This window comes from Microcaecilia unicolor, chromosome 5 (assembly GCF_901765095.1).
Source record: "Microcaecilia unicolor chromosome 5, aMicUni1.1, whole genome shotgun sequence".
In the NCBI taxonomy this organism is placed as follows: Eukaryota; Metazoa; Chordata; class Amphibia; order Gymnophiona; family Siphonopidae; genus Microcaecilia; species Microcaecilia unicolor.
This window is the reverse complement of record NC_044035.1, coordinates 311,802,153-311,820,364: the sequence shown is the minus strand read 5'-3', so window position 1 is coordinate 311,820,364 and position 18,212 is coordinate 311,802,153. Positions and strand designations below refer to the sequence as shown.

The 18,212-nt window shown below is 44.3% G+C and overlaps 1 protein-coding gene across 1 annotated transcript in view; it reads right to left on the bottom strand.

Moving 5' to 3' along the window:
- NETO2 (neuropilin and tolloid like 2) overlaps nt 1–18,212 on the bottom strand; it is a 103,449-nt gene that overhangs the window by 52,440 nt on the left and 32,797 nt on the right. Inside the window, exon 2 of the mRNA XM_030205147.1 lies at nt 2,925–2,981. Within this exon, the coding sequence (XP_030061007.1) occupies nt 2,925–2,981 (57 nt within the window). The remainder of the gene's footprint in view (nt 1–2,924; nt 2,982–18,212) is intronic.

Sequence of the window (18,212 nt, the reverse complement as noted above, 5' to 3'; positions counted from 1 at the left end):
GATCTTTGTCACGCCAGAAAATATATTTTCTGGCACATGTGTTAAGACTCTCATAGACTTATTACTGTAAAGTCATGATATCTTAGAGTATAACCTTGGCACACCAGTCACACCCAATATTTTTCTGAAGCCTCTTTTATTTGAATAAATCACAGATAATTTACTCACAGACAGATGTTCAGAAGTGCTGCTCCAAGGCACAGAGACTCCTTAATCTGAGAGCTGTTGGAGGTGGAGATCAGAGGAGAGGTAGCTTTATTGCAGGGGAGAAAGATAGTTGAACAGGTAGAAGTGGTTCAAAGCTGGGTGACTGGAATGTGCGATATCTCATTAGGGAGGAGATATTTTCAAGGTAAAAAAACAAGTTTGTTGCAGGGAGTTTCAGCAGGACAGCTGTCTGGGCCAAGATGGTGCATGCCCCATGTCTCTAACAAGATGGTGAAATGCCTCATGGCTGAAGGGACAAAGATGTTGAGCCTCACACAGGCTCAGGGAGGAGCAGATAGAGACCAATGGGGACAGAGCCTGCCATCGGGTAGCAAGGGGTGGTCCTAGCTCTCGATTGGAGGGAAAGGTCATACCTGGCTGACCTCTCAGGACAGAGATAGTAAGACTGAACAGGAAATGATAGCAGGTAGACACAGGAGCCAGGCTTGGCTGAGAGAGAAAAGAGGTCTAGGCAGCCTCACAACCAGTGGTAACTGTTCTTATTCATACAGACAAGTGTGGTTGCATTGCCTGTGAATTACATTACACACAATGCCTTGCTCACATATCTTTGCAGAGGAAACTACAACAGTGACGGTGCTTAGAAATGAGAGTAACAGTAAAAGCATTACACACATTTTAGAATCACATTAATGCTTGGATGTCTCACTCATATATACTATCTGCTACCACATTTGCTTATTTCCGATCTGACGAAGAAGGGCAACCTTCAAAAGCTAATCAAGAAATGTATTAAGTTATGTCCAATAAAACAGGTATCATCTTATTTTGTTTGATTTCTATTGATAACCTTAAGAGTGGACTAACACGGCTACCACACCTCTCTATTTAAGAATCACATTATAAACTAGTGCAAGGCTGTCAGAGGACAGACCACACGTAGTGAACGCACGTCAAAAATGAAATTACCACACGGGCACCGGGCGGTAATTCCAAATTGGCGCATGTTGGGCACATGTAGGCGCCTACGTGGCATAGTAAAATGGCCCCTAAGTGACTTTCCCAGGGTCACAAGGAGCTGCAGAGGGAATTGAACTCAGTTTCCCTAGTTCTCGGGTCTTTGCACTAACCATTAGACGACTACTCCACAGCAACACTGGCTCTGTGTGTCACACATGAAGATATAATAACAAAGCATAACGGAAATTAAGAATGGAAGTTACAGGCCTGATTAAATCACATTTGAATAGATGTCTAACCTTTAGTAGGCATACTGTATTTCCTTGGTAATGAGTTCCAAAGAAAATGGGAGCATGCAAAGAAAACCTGTCTCTTATTAAGCCTCATCTCTCTTGGAACAGGGATTGAAAGACCAGCTTTGCTCTTAGCCCATATGTATACAATTACTTCTGATGAATATTCCTTGTAGACACCCTGAACACAGACCCATTTACAGCCCTCGCTGAGAAGCCCCCTGCTATCTATCAGTGGTTCCTAATCTTTGCTGGTCTGGGTTTCAGGAGGTTGATATTGAACACAGATTATAATTATTTACATACTCTGAGTCACAAGCTATACCTGATGTATACCACCTTTGGTGAGTCTCTTCATAAAGGTGGTCAATAAATCCCAATTTAAAAAAAAGCCCTAAACTGAACTTCCTGAATGGTCTCTGCATCACAGACAAGAACAAATTTATTCTTGTAGAGACTGACATGGCAGTTTGTGATCTTATAACATCATGGTTGGTGTGACTACAACAGGGGTCCTTTTACCAACACAGTATAATTAAGCACCATTCAGGTCACTTATAAATGTCAATATATAAACAAAATAAATGTGATTGTGAGCACAGTCATTAATTTTGTTTATATATTGGTGTTTATAAGTGGCCTGAACGGTGTTCAATTATACTGATCTGTACTCTGATCATTCAGGGTTAAAAATTTAAAAAAATGTATCCCCCTGTTGCATACTGTCAGCGTGAATGGGCTGTGTCGGCATTAGTGCACGACAGCCACTAGCGCAGCTTAGTAAACAAGGGGGTTAATGTGATCCCCGAAGTAATTGATAGAGTAGTCCTTCTACCAAGTCGGCACTACGATCAGTGCATGGGTTTGCCACGTGCACCGGCCACTTTCTAGCACAGCAGAAAAATGCCAGAATTGTTATTTGTTTTAGTAATGGCCGTGCACTAATTTTACAATTGGCGTGTCGCCATTCCTGCCTGAGCCTTTACCGCCACCTATTTAGTTGACGCTAAGGGCTCATATGCTAATCTTGCAGTAAATCGGGCAACATGCAGTGATGGCTGTACGCTGCCCGATTGCTGGAGAGTACGCCCACTCCCTGCCCCCGTTCTAGAAAATAATTTCTATTTTTAGCATAGGGATTGGCATACACTGATCACAGCAATACTGCAAGATGCCTTGGTGTGCTCCACAGTGGTGCTGTTTTGCCGCGCTCTACCCATGCAGTAGCCCCTACCACCCTTAGTAAAAGGGGACCCTTAGTTTTTTTTAGGGAGCTGTGCTTTGAATAGTACGATTCTTCGATAGGATTCTGGGTGCTAAAGAGGAGCACACCCTTAGTAAATCCAGCCCTTCATTTTCAAAATAAATTAGAATTTTACTGCAAGACAAAACGTGTGAGTAGAAACATATTTAAAGAAAAATGAAACCCCAGAACAGATCTCGTTTAGGAAGATGAAATACTTGCTAATTGGAATAGCAAAATAAAGTGAAACTCATCTGTACCTTGTGTTTTCTGTGCCACAGCAATGCCTTCCACTACCAGGATCGTTATCAGAAAGACTACGAAGAAAGACAGAGAAGACAGGTTAAAACATACAGCTGGAAACTTGAAAATACACACCACCACATTATGACAAGGGCTAGGAGATCACCCTTGCCCATATTCCCCAAGATAAATTTCCTGTGGAAGGCCCGTTTCTTCCATGTGTACGTTTTTTGTACGAGTTGACATATACCCCTGAATTCTATAAAAGTTGCTAAAAATTGCGTGCACAAATTTGGGCACGTACCTGATTTGCAAGTGCAATTTAATTGAATGAGCTAATTAGCGCTGCTAATTGGCTTAACAAGCAATTAGTGGCACTAATTAGATTTAAGTAAAATATATGCACATAAATTTAAGCATGGGATCTGCACCTAAATTTTATGTGCAAGTTCAAAAATGGAGAGCAGAAATGGGAGGGTCATGGACCTCAAAGCTTCCTAGTGAGACAATTCATTCATGAATAGTTGCTCCCATGTTGGGTGCGTCTCAACTCTATTTGGAGCAGAGTTTTATCATTGATCCAAATAATATTATAACAAAGGTTTTTTTTCACTGGTTCATTTTTTACCCTTTGTGTTCATCCCCTTCTCCCAGCGATTCCCAAACTTTTTACTATGGCAGGAAAAAGTTTTGCATACAACAAGAAACCCTCAATTTATGTAAATATATATATGTTCACACAAACAGATTCTATAACCTAATTTCCTGGGTAACTCCTGAAGAGAATTCAAGGAACTCCATTTGGGAAATCACTGCCTTATCCTGTACCACTTTCAGTGGTAAGAGCTTTAGTGACACCTGGGTCACATCATAAGGAAAATTAAAAGAAAAAAAATGGAGCACCATATAACAGAGTTAAAGTTTACAACCAGACACAGTAAGTACTGCCACTGAGATGTACCTCTACACATTAAATCTGCTCTATCCATTAACCCATTTACGCACTATGCCATACTCATCCCCATTTAACTGAACTTATTAACATATGTATTGTGCACATTGAGCCATGACAGTACAATAAATCCTGCAGGATATATATACACAAACAGTTCACATCATTTTCATATACAACCCATATCAATTTTAAAGAGCAATTAAAACTTATTGTGAAAAATACTGCACATGACAGAGAATAACAGCTGCTAGAAGAGTCTTCAAGCCCAGTAAAATATTGTCCTTGGAGGCCATTATTCCTTCACATGGTGCCAATATTTTTTCACTCTGGGACTAGTGCCAGTTTGTGACTGGTGCGTGACATGAAAGACAGAGAAAGGAAGCATGATAGTGTTGCCATGACAACTATTGATCCTACTGCTACATGAACTATCCCATGCCTTGGGCGGAACATGATTTTCTGGTCTGAATCAATGAAAAATATGGTTGTAAACCTGGGCCAGGAATCTTACTATTACGATGAGATGTGTGATAAGAGTCGCCAGTGTGGTGTACCAAAATCCAGTCACTAGATCACTGAATTATTTGTACCTAATATATACAAAAGAAAGATTGTAAAATGAAAGCTTATTTGCAAATATGCAGTAGGCAGATATCACAGTGATTGTTCTGCCCCCATATTCATGGAAGCAGGGTGCATTGCTATGTATATTTTGTATATTATTTGTATTCAATATATATATATATAAATATATATATATATATAAAGAGAGAGAGAGAGAACTGTGTGCTAGGGCTGCTGCCCCTATAATTTGCAGTATCTTGTGATGGACTCCTTGTAAACTTTCCCTATTGCCTCTTAGTTATGGGCCAGCCTGCCCTCTTTGCCCCTGGGGTCTGTGTTAGAGAGTCCCATTCTTGCTAGCATACCTTTATGATTAGCAGCTGTTCTAGGGACCGATCCTTCCTTAATTTACTTTTATTCCATCAACATTTTTTACCAATAGATTCCCAATATTCCCACACCTTCCCCTTCGAGTATTACAGCTTTTCCTCTCAGCTGGGCTGAGGTTTTGGCCATCTCCTTGCCTCTGAGGTGGCTGAACACAGACTCTGTTTTGCAGAAGGAAGCAATTCTTTCCAAGCAACTGAATTGTAAGTTGATGTTCTTTGTTTGCTAAGATTGCTACATTGAAGACTTGGATTAAGAATTGAGAGTCTACTGATAAAGGTTTTCCTTGGGAATAGTTTAGCTCTCTGTTGAAGCTTTGTAACCTCACCTAGCCTAGAACAGCACAGTGATGTCACAATGGTGGGTGACATCATAAAGACTAGACAAGCAGCTGGTCACAGCACAAGTTTAACCTAGTGATTAGGAGCTAAATTCAAGACTGCTTATATGAAGATATAAAGAAACATCAATGGGTCTAGAAGCTAGATGCCAGTGAGGGTGTGGGGTGTATAAGGCAGGGTTTCCTGCATATGTAGCGCTGCGTATGTCTAGTAGTACTATAGAAATGATAAGTAGTAACACTCCCTCACTGAACCACAGCCACTTTAAGAAAAGGTGTGGCAGCCTGGATAGACAGGAGGGCAGGGCTCAAGGGGAGAGCAGGAATTCAAAAGCCCTCTGGCAGAACTGGATGGGGAAGCCCTGAGTGAAGGAATTCTCCTAGGGTGTTTTTGTTGGCTGCAGTAAATTAGTTGGCATATTAGGGCCAAGCCAGATCCCATTTGTGCTGACTACAAGACTTGAAGTTTGGGGACTCCAAGAAAAAGATAAGGTGGTTGGGCTGTCTTTTGGAGGGGCAGACAAGTGTACGCCGTGAGCCCACAGGAGCAGGCCATGGGAGAGAACTTATGAATGTAAGGAATGACTTTACATGTCTATTTTCTCTTGACCTATGAAGAGAACAGGTCAGCTATTCCCCTGCATGAAAATTAATGCTTTTGATTTACACATAGCCCTCTGTGTGGCTGTATTTATTAAGGGTCCAGGCCTGTCCGCTAACCATGCTGCCATAATACTGACCTACAAACACAAGCTTTAATGTATTTTCCCTCAGCTGTAGCCTCCTATGGGAGTCTGTAGCCTCTAGCAGACTCCCATAGGTCAGGGGAACAGCCTGTCAAATTCCATATTTTTATTCAGGCTTTGCAGAGTTAATTTCACAGGTCTTTCCAGGGCACAAATTAATTTCTGATAGGATGGGCAGATAGAAAGTTTTCTTGTCACGTCATTTATGGAAATGTTCATTTTGTCTGATTTTCTTCTTTGACAAATGTCAAGAGGGTTCACTCTTTGCAAAGAGAGTGCTAATAGTGCACATTCTTTAGGAAGGGCACACACCCTCTTTCTGAAATGCACTGACGGTGCACTATTATTGGCAAGTGAAAAAATAAAAAGTTCAGGGGGTTTTTTTTACTCATTTTCGTTGACATTTCCCATGTCAGCGCAAATGATAGCAACAAAAAAGTGGGGAGGAAAATCCTCATGCAAATCAAAGACAATGGAAATGAAAAAATGAGGACATGTGTGGAGGAAATCCAAGAAACGTTATTGATAATCAAATAACGACCCGACACGTCATTTCTGTGCATTGCTGTCGAGGCACTTGATAGTTGACTTCTTCATTCCTGAGTTTGAAGGAAGTCCCATAACCACATTTTCTTTTGGTTTTTAACCAAGTGACAACCTAAGAAGATTTGTTTGACCCCTGATGCAGGCTTTGATACCGAAACACGGCCGTGTCGGGTCATTATTTGATTATCAATAAAGTTTCTTGGATTTCCTCCACACTTGTCCTCACTTTTTCGTTTCCACCGCAAATGATAGCCCATGGAAAGTGTTCGGGTCTAGTAGAGGCAGAGGGACGTATTAGAGTGAATTCTATAAATGGCACTCAAAATTTGGTAGTGAAAAAAATTGGCGTTAAGTGTGATTCTATGAAGGGCATAAGGCCTTTATAGAATCATGCATAAAGCTGATTCCCACACCTCACTTTAGGCGCCAGACTTACTCCTGCTGAAAGCTGGTGTAAATGCTGGTGTCCAAGTTAGGCGCAATGAGGCCGTATTCTGTAACTATGTGCACAACGTTTTGGAACACCCCGACTCAACCATGGCCATGCCTCCTTTTGAGTTGCATGCTAGCAGAGATAGGTGCCCTCCCTTATAGAATTGTGCAGAGTCACAGTCTGATATGAACCCAGTTTTAACGAATGCCAATTAACTTCAATAGAAAACAGCATAAGGATGGCAAGTCAAATGCAAAACGCTGATAAGGAAGGCAAAAAGTGATTTTGAAAAGAAGATTCAATAGAAATAAAACAAAATAAAACATGGAAAAGAAAATAAGATGATACCTTTTTTATTGGACATAACTTAATACATTTCTTGATTAGCTTTCGAAGATTGCCCTTCTTCGTCAGATCGGAAATAAGCAAATGTGGTAGGTGAAGATTGAGTTGGATGCAAAAACACATAGTACAACTTTTTTTTCAAAGCAAGAAGCTGGTAAAAGAATCGGTTGGACTGCTAGATGACCGAGGGGTAAAACAGGAAGATAGGGAAGACAAGGCCATAGCAGAGAGATTAAATGAATTCTTTGCTTGGTCTCCACTGAGGAAGATGTGGGGCAGATACCAGTGCCAGAAATGGTACTCAAAGCTGATGATTCAGAGAAACTGAAACAAATCTCTGCAAACCTGGAAGATGTAATGGGGCAATCTGACAAATTAAAGAGAAGCAAAATGCCTGGACGGGATGGTATTCATACTAGAGTAATGACAGAATTGAAACATGAACTTAACAGAACTACTGTTAGTAATATATTATTTATCTTTAAAATCAAGCATGGTACCGGAAGACTGGAGGGTGGCCAATGTAATGCCCATTTTTAAAAAGGGTTTCAGAGGTGATCTGGGAAATTATAGACCAGTGAGACTGACGTCGGTGCCAGGCAAAATGATAAAGACTATTATAAAGAACAGAATTACAGAGCATATACATAAACATGGATTAATGAGACAAAGCCAGCACAGATTTAGTGAAGGGAAATCTTGCCTCACCAATCTACTACATTTCATTGAAGGGGTGAACAAACATGTGGATAAAGGTGAGCCAGTTGATATTGTGTATCTGGATTTTCAAAAGGCATTTGACAAAGTACCTCATGAAGAACTCCTGAGGAAATTAGAAAGTCAATGAACAGGAGGACGTGTTCTAGTGAGAATTAAGAACTGGTTAAAAGATAGAAAGCAGAGTAGGATTAAATGGTCCATATTCTCAATGGAGAAGGGTAGTAGGTGGGGTTCCCCAGGGGTCTATGCTGGGATCACTGCTTTTTAACATATTTGTAAATGATCTAGCGATGGGAATAATAATTAGTGAGATAATTACATTTGCTGATGACACAAAGTTATTCAAAGTTTTTAAATCACAAGAGGATTGTGAAAAATTGCAAGAGGACCTTACGAGACTGGGCATCCAACTGGCAGATGACATTTAAATGTCAGCAAGTGCAAAGTGATGCATGTAGGAAAGAGGAACCCAATACTATAGCTACATAAGGCAGTGGTATACCAAGGGGGGGGCGGTGGGGCGGTCGGCCCCGGGTGCACGCCGCTGGGGGGGTGCTGCGCGCCTGTCGGCTCTTCGTTTTCATGCTCCCTCTGCCCCGGAACAGGTTACTTCCTGTTCCGGGGCAGAGGGAGCATGAAAACAAAGAGCTGGCAGGCGCGCGGCACCCCCCCCCCCAGCAGCGTGCACCCGGGGGGGGCGTTCTTTCACCGGGGGATCGGGGGGGGGGCGTCGCGCTGTTCCAGGGGGGTGCTGCACCTGGGGGGCAGGGCGCATCGGCGATCCGCCCCGGGTGTCAGCCCCCCTAGGAACGCCACTGACATGAGGCAAGGTTCTACATTAGGAGTCTTCAACCCAGGAAAACGACCTAGGTTTCATTGTTGATGATGATAATGTTGAAACCTTCTGCTCAGTGTGCAGCAGAGGCTAAGAAAGCAAATAGAATGTTAGGAATTATTCGGAAAGGAATGGAAAAACAAAACAGATTATTATAATGCCTTGGTATCGCTCTATGGAGCGACCACACCTTGAATACTGTGTACAATTCTGGTCTCCACATCTCAAAAAAGATATAGTGGAATTAGAGGAGATAGGCTGACTTCCCTATGAGGAAAGACTAAAGAGGATAGGGCTCTTCAGCTTGGAGAAGAGAAGGCTGAGGGGAGGTATGATAGAGGTCTATAAAATACTGAGTGGTGTGAAATGGGTAGATATGAATTGCTCGTTTACTCTTTCCAAAAATACAAGGGCTAAAGGGCATGTAATGAGGGTACTAAGTAGTAAATTTAAAACAAATCGGAGAAAATATTTCTTCATTCAACATGTAATTAAAGTCTGAAATTTGTTACCACAGAATGTAGTAAAAGCAGTTACCTTAGCAAGGTTTAAAAAAGGTTTGGATAATTCCCTAAAAAAAAAAAGTCCATAAGCCATTACTATGATGGGCATGGGACAATCTACTGCTTATTTCTAGGATAAGCAGCATAAAATCTGTTTTACTCTTTTGGGATCTTGCCAGGTACTTATGACCTGGATTGGCCACTGCTGGAAACAGGATACTGGGCTTCATGGACCTTTGGTCTGACTCAGTATGGCAACACTTATGGTCTTTTGTTCTAATTCAGGTCAGGTGGGACAGTGTGAAAGGGTGGGTGCCACTAGACACCATGGAATTTTTTGGAAGGGGGGTTAGGGAAGGAGGGGGGGCTACTAGACTACCAGGGCAAGTTTTTTTTTTTTTTTATATTGAGGGAAGGAGTAGCAGATAAGGTCAGGTCAGATAGAGACAGAGGGTGACACTAGACACCCACTCCTCTCAGCCAATCCTTCTATACTGCCCTTGATCTGGTGAAAAGTTTCCCATGCACAACACATATCAAAAGCTTTGTAAAAAAAATTTTATTGAGTCGCTACAGAATTGATAATGACTGCATTACCATGCATTTGCATTTTAATGTGGTGTGCATTAACACCCACACTGAAACCATTAGTGCATTGCTTGGCTAATAAAACCAGATCGGACCCACGGTAATGCTTTTGTATTGCCCCCCCCCCCCCCCCCCCCCCCCCCCAGATGGTGAGTCCAAAGAGAGAGAGAGAAAGAAAGAAAACCAGGGATTAGAAATTGTTTTTTTTTCTAAGTGCCCCCTTGGACAGATTGAAGTGCTCCATAGAAAAGAGGGATTTGCTTGTATATCTAGAGGCAGCTTATTGTTCAAGCATCTGAGAGAGATTCAAATTAGAAATGCAGTTTATGCCATACGTTCATTATACACTTCATTTACAGATAAGACCACTTAAGTGCAGTTATGTAATTCAGTAGCATCTATGCATGCAGGTAGTTGAAGAAAGTTTGATTTTCAGTGCACCCCATCCCTGGAACCATGAGTGTACCATGCACGAAATGTATGTTGGAAACAAAGGAACAGTCATTCACTTGAGACAAGCCAAAGGCTCACGTAGCCCAGTATCCTGTTTGACTGCAGCAAGCAGCAGGTTCTTAAAGGATGGATGTAAGAAATAGGTTGTAAAATGGTAGTTGCTGGTAGGTAAAGATAATTTGTCCCACCCAGTATTTCCAGCAGCTCCTGCCTATATGACAGTAGCCAATGGAGATCAAACCCATAGCCATGGCATTTTTAATACCACAATGTAACCAGCTGATCTAAGTGGCCATTTTCCCCTCATTGTCCCAGCAGTTTATTTCTGAATCTTGTACTTCCAGTTCAGCTAGAACCAAAGCTGAGATCTGGCATAATGAGCTTGCATGTGAAGCTACCCCTATTTTATCTCTCCCCCCCCCCCCCCCTTGCCCAGTCCCCAACATACCTAGTCTGTTAAATGCACTGGCTATACAGTACCAGAGGCCATGCACCAGGGATACTTACGGAACCTGCTATCGTGGATTCTGAAGGATGACACCTGGTGGCCAGATTAAACAATGACATGACTCTCCTGTACCCTCAAGGGTTCCAAATGCTACCCCCACAACACCTCAGCTCCAAGCAACCCAGAAAGTGGAGGACCCAGCTCAGGAGAATGGAAACAGGGACATTCTACAGGACAGTGCACAGAACACTCCAACTGAATCACCAGGCTGGCCCACTAACCTCTAGGATATCCATCCATAGTTTCTAGCAGTTATGATTTAAGGTATATTGAATCCAGGTGTAGCATCCCTGACAGATATGTTGAATGGCTGTGATTGATCTACCAACCATAGTGTCTGATGGCCAGGAGCTTCGTAGGTTGACTATTGGGCTCATTTTCGAAAGAGGATGGATGTCCATCTTTCGACATAAATCGGAAGATGGACGCCCTTCTCCCAGGGACGTCCAAATCGGTATAATTGAAACCCGATTTAGGACGTCTCCAACTGCACTCCGTCACAAGGACGGTCAAAGTTCAAGGGGGCATGTTGGAGGCGTAGCGAAGGCAGGACTTGGGCGTGCCTAACACTTGGACGTCCTTGATCCATAATCGAAAAAAACAAGGACGTCCCTGATGAACACTTGGACGTTTTCACCCAGACCTCTGTTTCTTATGACTAAGGCACAAAAAGGTGCCTGAAATGACCACTGGAGAGAATCGGGGATGACCTCCCGTTACTCCCCCAGTGGTCACTAACCCCCTCCCACCCTCAAAAAACATCTTTAAATATATGTCATGCCAGCCTCTATGGAACGTACAAGAAAAGGGGGTCCACTCCTTCCACAATCAATTTGTGCCAGCCTCAGATGTCATACTCAGGTCCATGACAGCGCATGCAGGTCCCTGGAGCAGTTTTAGTGGGTACTGCAGTGCACTTCAGACAGGCAGACCCAGGTCCATCTCCCCCTACCTGTTTCATTTGTGGAGGAAACAGTGAGACCTCCAAAACCCACCAGAAACCCATTGTACCCACATCTAGGTGCCCCCCTTCACCCGTAAGGGCTATGGTAGTGGTGTACAGTTGTGGGTGGGGGTTTTTGGGGGGCTTAGCATACAAGGTAAGTGTGAGACGTGAGTTCTTGTACCAAGTACAACGCTACTGAGCCCGGTACTCGGACCAGGTTCTGCTAGGCAGCTGGACAACCCTAGGTTTCACTTGCCCTGACTGCCGTTCCCCAGAGGTTGAGCCCCTAGGTGAGGGCAGCCTGCAGGACTTACGGGACGGAGCTGGAAGTGGGGTGATGAATGTATCGGCCAGGCAGGCAGCAGGTCAACAGACTAATCCAGGTACAGGTGAAAGTCAGTAGGCAGGCAAGAGAGTAATCCAGGTACAGGTGACAGTCAGGCGGCAGGCAAGAGAGTAATCCAGGTACAGGCGACAGTCAGTAGGCAGGCGGCAGGCAAGAGAGTAATCCAGGTACAGGCGACAGTCAGTAGGCAGGCTGCAGGCAAGAGAGTAATCCAGGTACAGGCGAAAGTCAGTAGGCAGGCGGCAGGCAAGAGAGTAATCCAGGTACAGGCGAAAGTCAGTAGGCAGGCAAGAGAGTAATCCAGGTACAGGTGAAAGTCAGTAGGCAGGCGGCAGGCAAGAGAGTAATCCAGGTATAGGCAAACGTCAGTAGGCACGCGGCAGGCAGAAGGGTAATCCAGGTACAGGCAAAGTCAGCAACAAGGAATCAGTAGATAAGAAGCAGACTACAGAGTTAGAAACACCTACCAAAGTAGAAGCCGAAGCATGGAGTCCAGGGAGAGTTCAGCTGATAAAGTGCTGGCATCTGACATCAGCAGGGAGAAGGGGCACAGCCATAGGACAAGAGCAGGGGAAGGAGGAACCGGAAGACCAATAGGCGAGAAGCAAGGGAAGCCAGGCAGAGGAATAGAAGACCCAGGTGGGTGGAAGCAAAGCAATCAAGGAGCCTGGAAGGCAGGCAGAGAAAGAGAGAGAGAGAGAGAGAGAGAGAGAGCGAGCGCAGAAACAGGTACATGGAGACAAAGCAATTAAGGAGCCTGCAACCACCGCTCTCTGAACAAACCCAGAGAGGACTACACACACATGGCTCAGGCAGTGCCAGTCAAGTGTGCGTGTCGACGGGACCCCGCGCAGCCTGAGGACGCCGCTTGCGTTGAGGTAGGGAACATGACAGTAAGGGAGCTATGTTCCTGGGAGCAATTTATGAAGTCCACTGCAGTGCCCCCTAGGGTTCCCAGTTGGTGTCCTGGCATGTCAGGGGGACCAATGCACTACAAATGCTGGCTCCTCCCATGACTAAATGTGTTGCAATTGGTCGTTTTTGACATGGACATCTTTGGTTTCGAAAACCGCCTAAAGTCAGAAACGTCCATGTCTAGGGATGCCCCTGACGGTATTTTCGAAATGAAAGAATCTTGTTTCGAAAATATGGGTTTCCCCGCCCCTGGATTTCTCCATTTTGCAAGGACATCCCTTTCGAAAATGCCCCTCCACGTGTTGTGCTGGCCTGAGCCCAAAGTGTGTGTGTGGGGAGGGGGCCAAATTTTGCCCTGCCAACGCACCGCTCTCCACCCCTACCACAACCCCACATAACAGAAGCCTTCCTGTGGCGATACTTGGCACCGCGCTGCATGCCCTGCTTTCCCGCCCTGGCACACATGCTCAATATTAGTAAAACTGAGCATGCATGCGAGGGAGGGGGAAGCAGGGCAGGCAGCGCAGTGGTGAATATTGCCACAGGAAAGCTTCTGCTGGTGGTTTGTGGGGACCTCTGGCAGCCAGATCAGCAGAATTTGGGGGGCCAAAACCCAAACTGGGAGGGCCCAGACCCCCCATGGCTACGCCACTGGTTGTGCTCAGTATGGGTAAAAGGTCATAGGATTTGATATATCGCCTTTTTATGCTGCAACTAAAGCAGTTTACATTTATTATATGAGAGTACTTTCTCTGTCCCTAACAGGCTCACAATCATTTTTATACCTGGGGCAACGAGGATTAAGTGGCTTGCCCAGAGTCACAAGGAACTGCAAGGAGAATTGAACCCAGTTCCCCAGGTTTTCAGTTCACTACACTAACCATTACTTCCTTTTCTCTCTTTTAAATCTTGCAGCTCAGAAATTTTTTTTATGGCCCTTTGGTTCATGTGTCATGAGAGATTCTGAGTAATATTTTATTTTACCATTTGATAGTCCTCTGTCACATCACTTTAAACCATTTTCTTTCTGTAGTGTTTTTCTTCTTGCTGGGAAGGTTTCCCACACCCACTACCTTTGTTGCCCTTCTCTGTACTTTTTATAGATGCTCTATTGCCTTTACAGGATGAGGTAACCAGAAACAAAATACTGAAGAGGTGAGTGTAATATGGATTTATACTATGCTGTGATGGATGATGTTTTCTATTTTATTTGTAAATCCTCTCAATTTCTTATTTTATTTTATATTTATTCATTTATAAACAAATTATCAAGACAACTCACTACAGCCCTTTCCAACTGCCACCATATCCGGCCCATGCCATCGCAACAACACTATCTGTAAACGATGAAGTAGCCATCAGATAAGTAGAAAGGTACAATTTAAAGGCTGTAAAATTAACTCCACTCCTTTATTTAAATCAGTTTCAGTTTCCTAAGCGCTATTCTAGTTCCTTACATGAACCTTTATAAAATACTAGCAAAAAATCTTGTAGAATCATGCCTAGAGCAGGTGTAAATATATGTGAGTAAGCTGGGACTCTGCCTCTGAGCATGCCTACTGTGCAATCATGCAACCTCTTGCATTGCGTGTGATTTTAGGTGTGACCTAATTTTATAAGAGCTCATTTATGGGAGTAAATCAGTGTTTTCCACCTGAAAACAGTTTGTGAAATTACCTTCCATGCGGGTAAGTTTATAAAAAGAGGTCATCTTTCTATGAAATAGCACCTATTTCAAGACTATTTTATAAGGCAAATAGGGACCCTTTTACTAAGCTGTGGTAAAACAGGCTATGCCGCACACTGAGGTCCTTTTTACCACAGCGGGTAAAGGGCCTGAAAAAAAGAAATAGCCGTGCAGCAGGGGCGTAGCTATCATGGGGCCACGGGGGCATCGGCCCCCGTAGATTTGGACCTGAACCCCCCTGCCGCGACCCTCTCGACGTCAGACACATGCACAGAAACAGATTCAAACTTGATCAGATTATTCGGCAACGCTGCGCAGCCGAGAAGAGGACAGCTGGCGGGGGTTGGGGTCCCCCGCCAGCAAAGGTACGCGGCGGGAGAGGGTTGGCGGCGGGAAGGGGGGTCACCAACGCCGTGCGGCTGAGAAGAGGACTTCGGCTGGCGGGGTTTGGGGTCCCCCGCCAGCAAAGGAGAGGGTTGGTGGCGGGAAGGGGGGGTTGACAGGGTTGTGGCAGTGGGAGGGGGTGAAAGTTAGAGGCAGTCAGGGGTGTCGGCGCTGGGGGGGGGGGCTAAAATGTGCCCCCTCGCCTCTGGCTCTGGACCCCCCTCCCGTCGAAATCTGGCTACGTCCCTGCCGTGCAGTAAGTTTGTACTTACTGACAAGACATTTGGGAGGGGGAGCACTTACTGCCACCCATTGAGGTAGAGGTAAGGGCTCTCGTGCTAACCCGATGGTAACCCCCTGCATGAATATTTTTCTGGTAGTGCTGGCAGTGTCACGTGCTGGGGGCGGAACTACCACCGGAGGCCGCGTTAGGCCTGTGGTAGTTTCAATTTGCCGCACAACAATCCTTTAGTAAAAGGGCCACATAATCACTTATATCTTTATAAAAATAAATCCACCAAACCTGCAGAAATCATGGAGGCTGCAGACATTTATACCTGATCAGAGGCAGGTGTAAAATGTTCGCATGTGCTAAAACCAGGACTCTGCCCACACAAACTCAACCCCCAAACATGCTTACCCCCTAGTCATGTAAACATCCACACATTCTTGTTACTGCACTGAACATGTGAGGTAACTTTATAAGTGGCCTTTAACACACACACAAACGGAGGGCAAAAAACGTTACCCTTGATATTTTAAGCGAGTCCCACCAACATGCACAGAACCTTTCTGTGGTTCAACCAGTTTCTAATCCACTCAACCACCAGGCTGCTCAGGTTGTGAGTTTCCTGTGTAAAATTATAACAATGGTCTGCTAAAGTTTCTCTCATCAAGCATAAACCCTGACCAATTCTTTGATCACCCAATAAAAAAGTTAATCAGATTTGCGTACAGACTGTGGGATTTTTACATTATTAGTGGCTAATGCAGAAAGCAACCGCAGGTTTAGCTGGAGTGTTACAAAGGATTGAACGCTGGTTATACATGCCAAGGAAAGCAGAGAGGGTGTTAACTCACATGAAAGATGCAGCCGCAAATTGTATTAAAATGTATGTTGATGAGGTAATTTAGGTATTCTATGTTATGTAGAGAGTACGCTGCCTACTTTTAACTCATGCACAACATGAGAATTTTTCTGCAAGGGTCCGGGGTAGCATAGAAGGTTTTCAGAGAGCATTTCTTGTCTATTTTTCACATTAAAGTGCTGGCTTTGTCTTGTTATGCAAGCGGAAGCCCATGCAAGTTTTAAAGGCAGATGGTAAGTAACAAACGTGTCTTATCTGAACAAACTTGAACGTGAAAGCATATCAGCGCCTGTTCTACACCTATATATGAGCCTCTGAAAACTTTAAAGTGCAGGTGCAGATCTGGACTGATGATTGATTTCCATGACTGGTCTTGCCCATCCTTTCCCTTCTATGTATCTCATTCTTACTGTAACAAGCCTGCTAGGTGTGTGTGTGTGTGTGTTGGGGGGGAGGGGTGTCTTTGTATATGCAGCAATTACAGTTACCATACTTTCCAATTTCACTTCTGTAACAAAAACCCAATATCCCAAACGTTTGCACAAAAACTTGGCTGTTGCTCTGTTCCCTCAGTCAACAACTGGGATACAGTAACTCAGCAACAAGCGGCTTACAAAGAACACAGCTTCATATGAGTGTTAAAAAAAAAAAACCCTCTCACATTTATATGACTCAGATTCCATCCACACAAGACCTGATCCTATGTTCTCAAATCTTATTTTTTTTTCTACAAGTGTCATCTGATTCACACACACCCCCTACCTTCTCTCTCAGGTCAGTACCCTATGGTGAATTGATAGTATATTCAGATCTGAGATTTTTCTTATTAAAAGAAATAAACTTGTGTGCACGCAATGATAGCAGCGGTGTGTTGAGTCTTTGCTAGTGGTGCAACTGTCTTGCAGTGGATACCTTAGGCGTCTCCACTCCGAGTCTCCTCTGGCATTCGGTGTCAGCTCACAGGCTCAGGAAACTCCAGTGTACCTACTATCCAGACTCAAAATAATACAAAAAAAAAAAAGGAAAACCCCGACTCCCTGCCTCTGTGATTGTGCCCTAACTCCAGTCAGCGTCTTCTTTGGCCAAAAGCCTTGTGGACTACCTACATAAAGATAATCAGGGGGATGTCCTACCCAACTCCCCCACCTATACCTTTAGTTTCTCTTATGTTTTTCCCACTCGTGACTTAACATCTACTGGCACCGTCTGGCATGTAAACTTGACTTCCTGTAGGCAAACCTCTAGCTGGAGGCGCTCACAGTGGCAGGCGTGAAGAGAGGAGCTCTTTGTTCTGGATTTTCTTTTATAGTCAGATCTCTCTCTCTTCTGGGCAGGCACTTGCTCTGGCAGTCACTCCATCACAGGTTTTCCCTGGGTCTGGACACTTGGTTCAGAGGGGGATTATTATTCCCACAGACAGACCTCTTCTGCACAGGGCAGGCTCTCACACAATCTGCTTCTCTCACAGAGGATAGGTACACGCACGGTTGGTCACACAACCCCACATACCTGGGGAACGGCAGTCAGCGCAGGTGAAACCCGGGGTGGTCCGGCCGCCAAGCAGAGCCTGGTCCGAGTACCGGGCTCGGCAGCACTCTACTTGGTACAAGAACTCACAGGTCTGACAGACAGAGATCACCAAGACCATCATTATTGTACAACACGGCTGACTGTTACAATTGTATCTTATGAGGAGTGATAGAGAACACCACTGTTTTCAAATTGGCGTATAGAAGATATATGAATGGATATTGCGGACTGTGGGAATATTGTGAACAGTTGATGCTTCTTTAAATCTACCTCTGCTGGAAAGACATTCCCATTAAGTGACTTGTTGCACTCTGAACCAAATTAGGCCCAGATGCACAAAGGTCCCCGTAAAAAAAACAGTCTGTATTTCCATCTTGGTAAAAATTACCGATTTGGAAATACAGAGCGATTCCCAAAACAAATCGCATGCAAATGAGTGGGTTGCTGCTTTTGCGAACAGGCTCATTTGCATGCAATAGGGGGGAA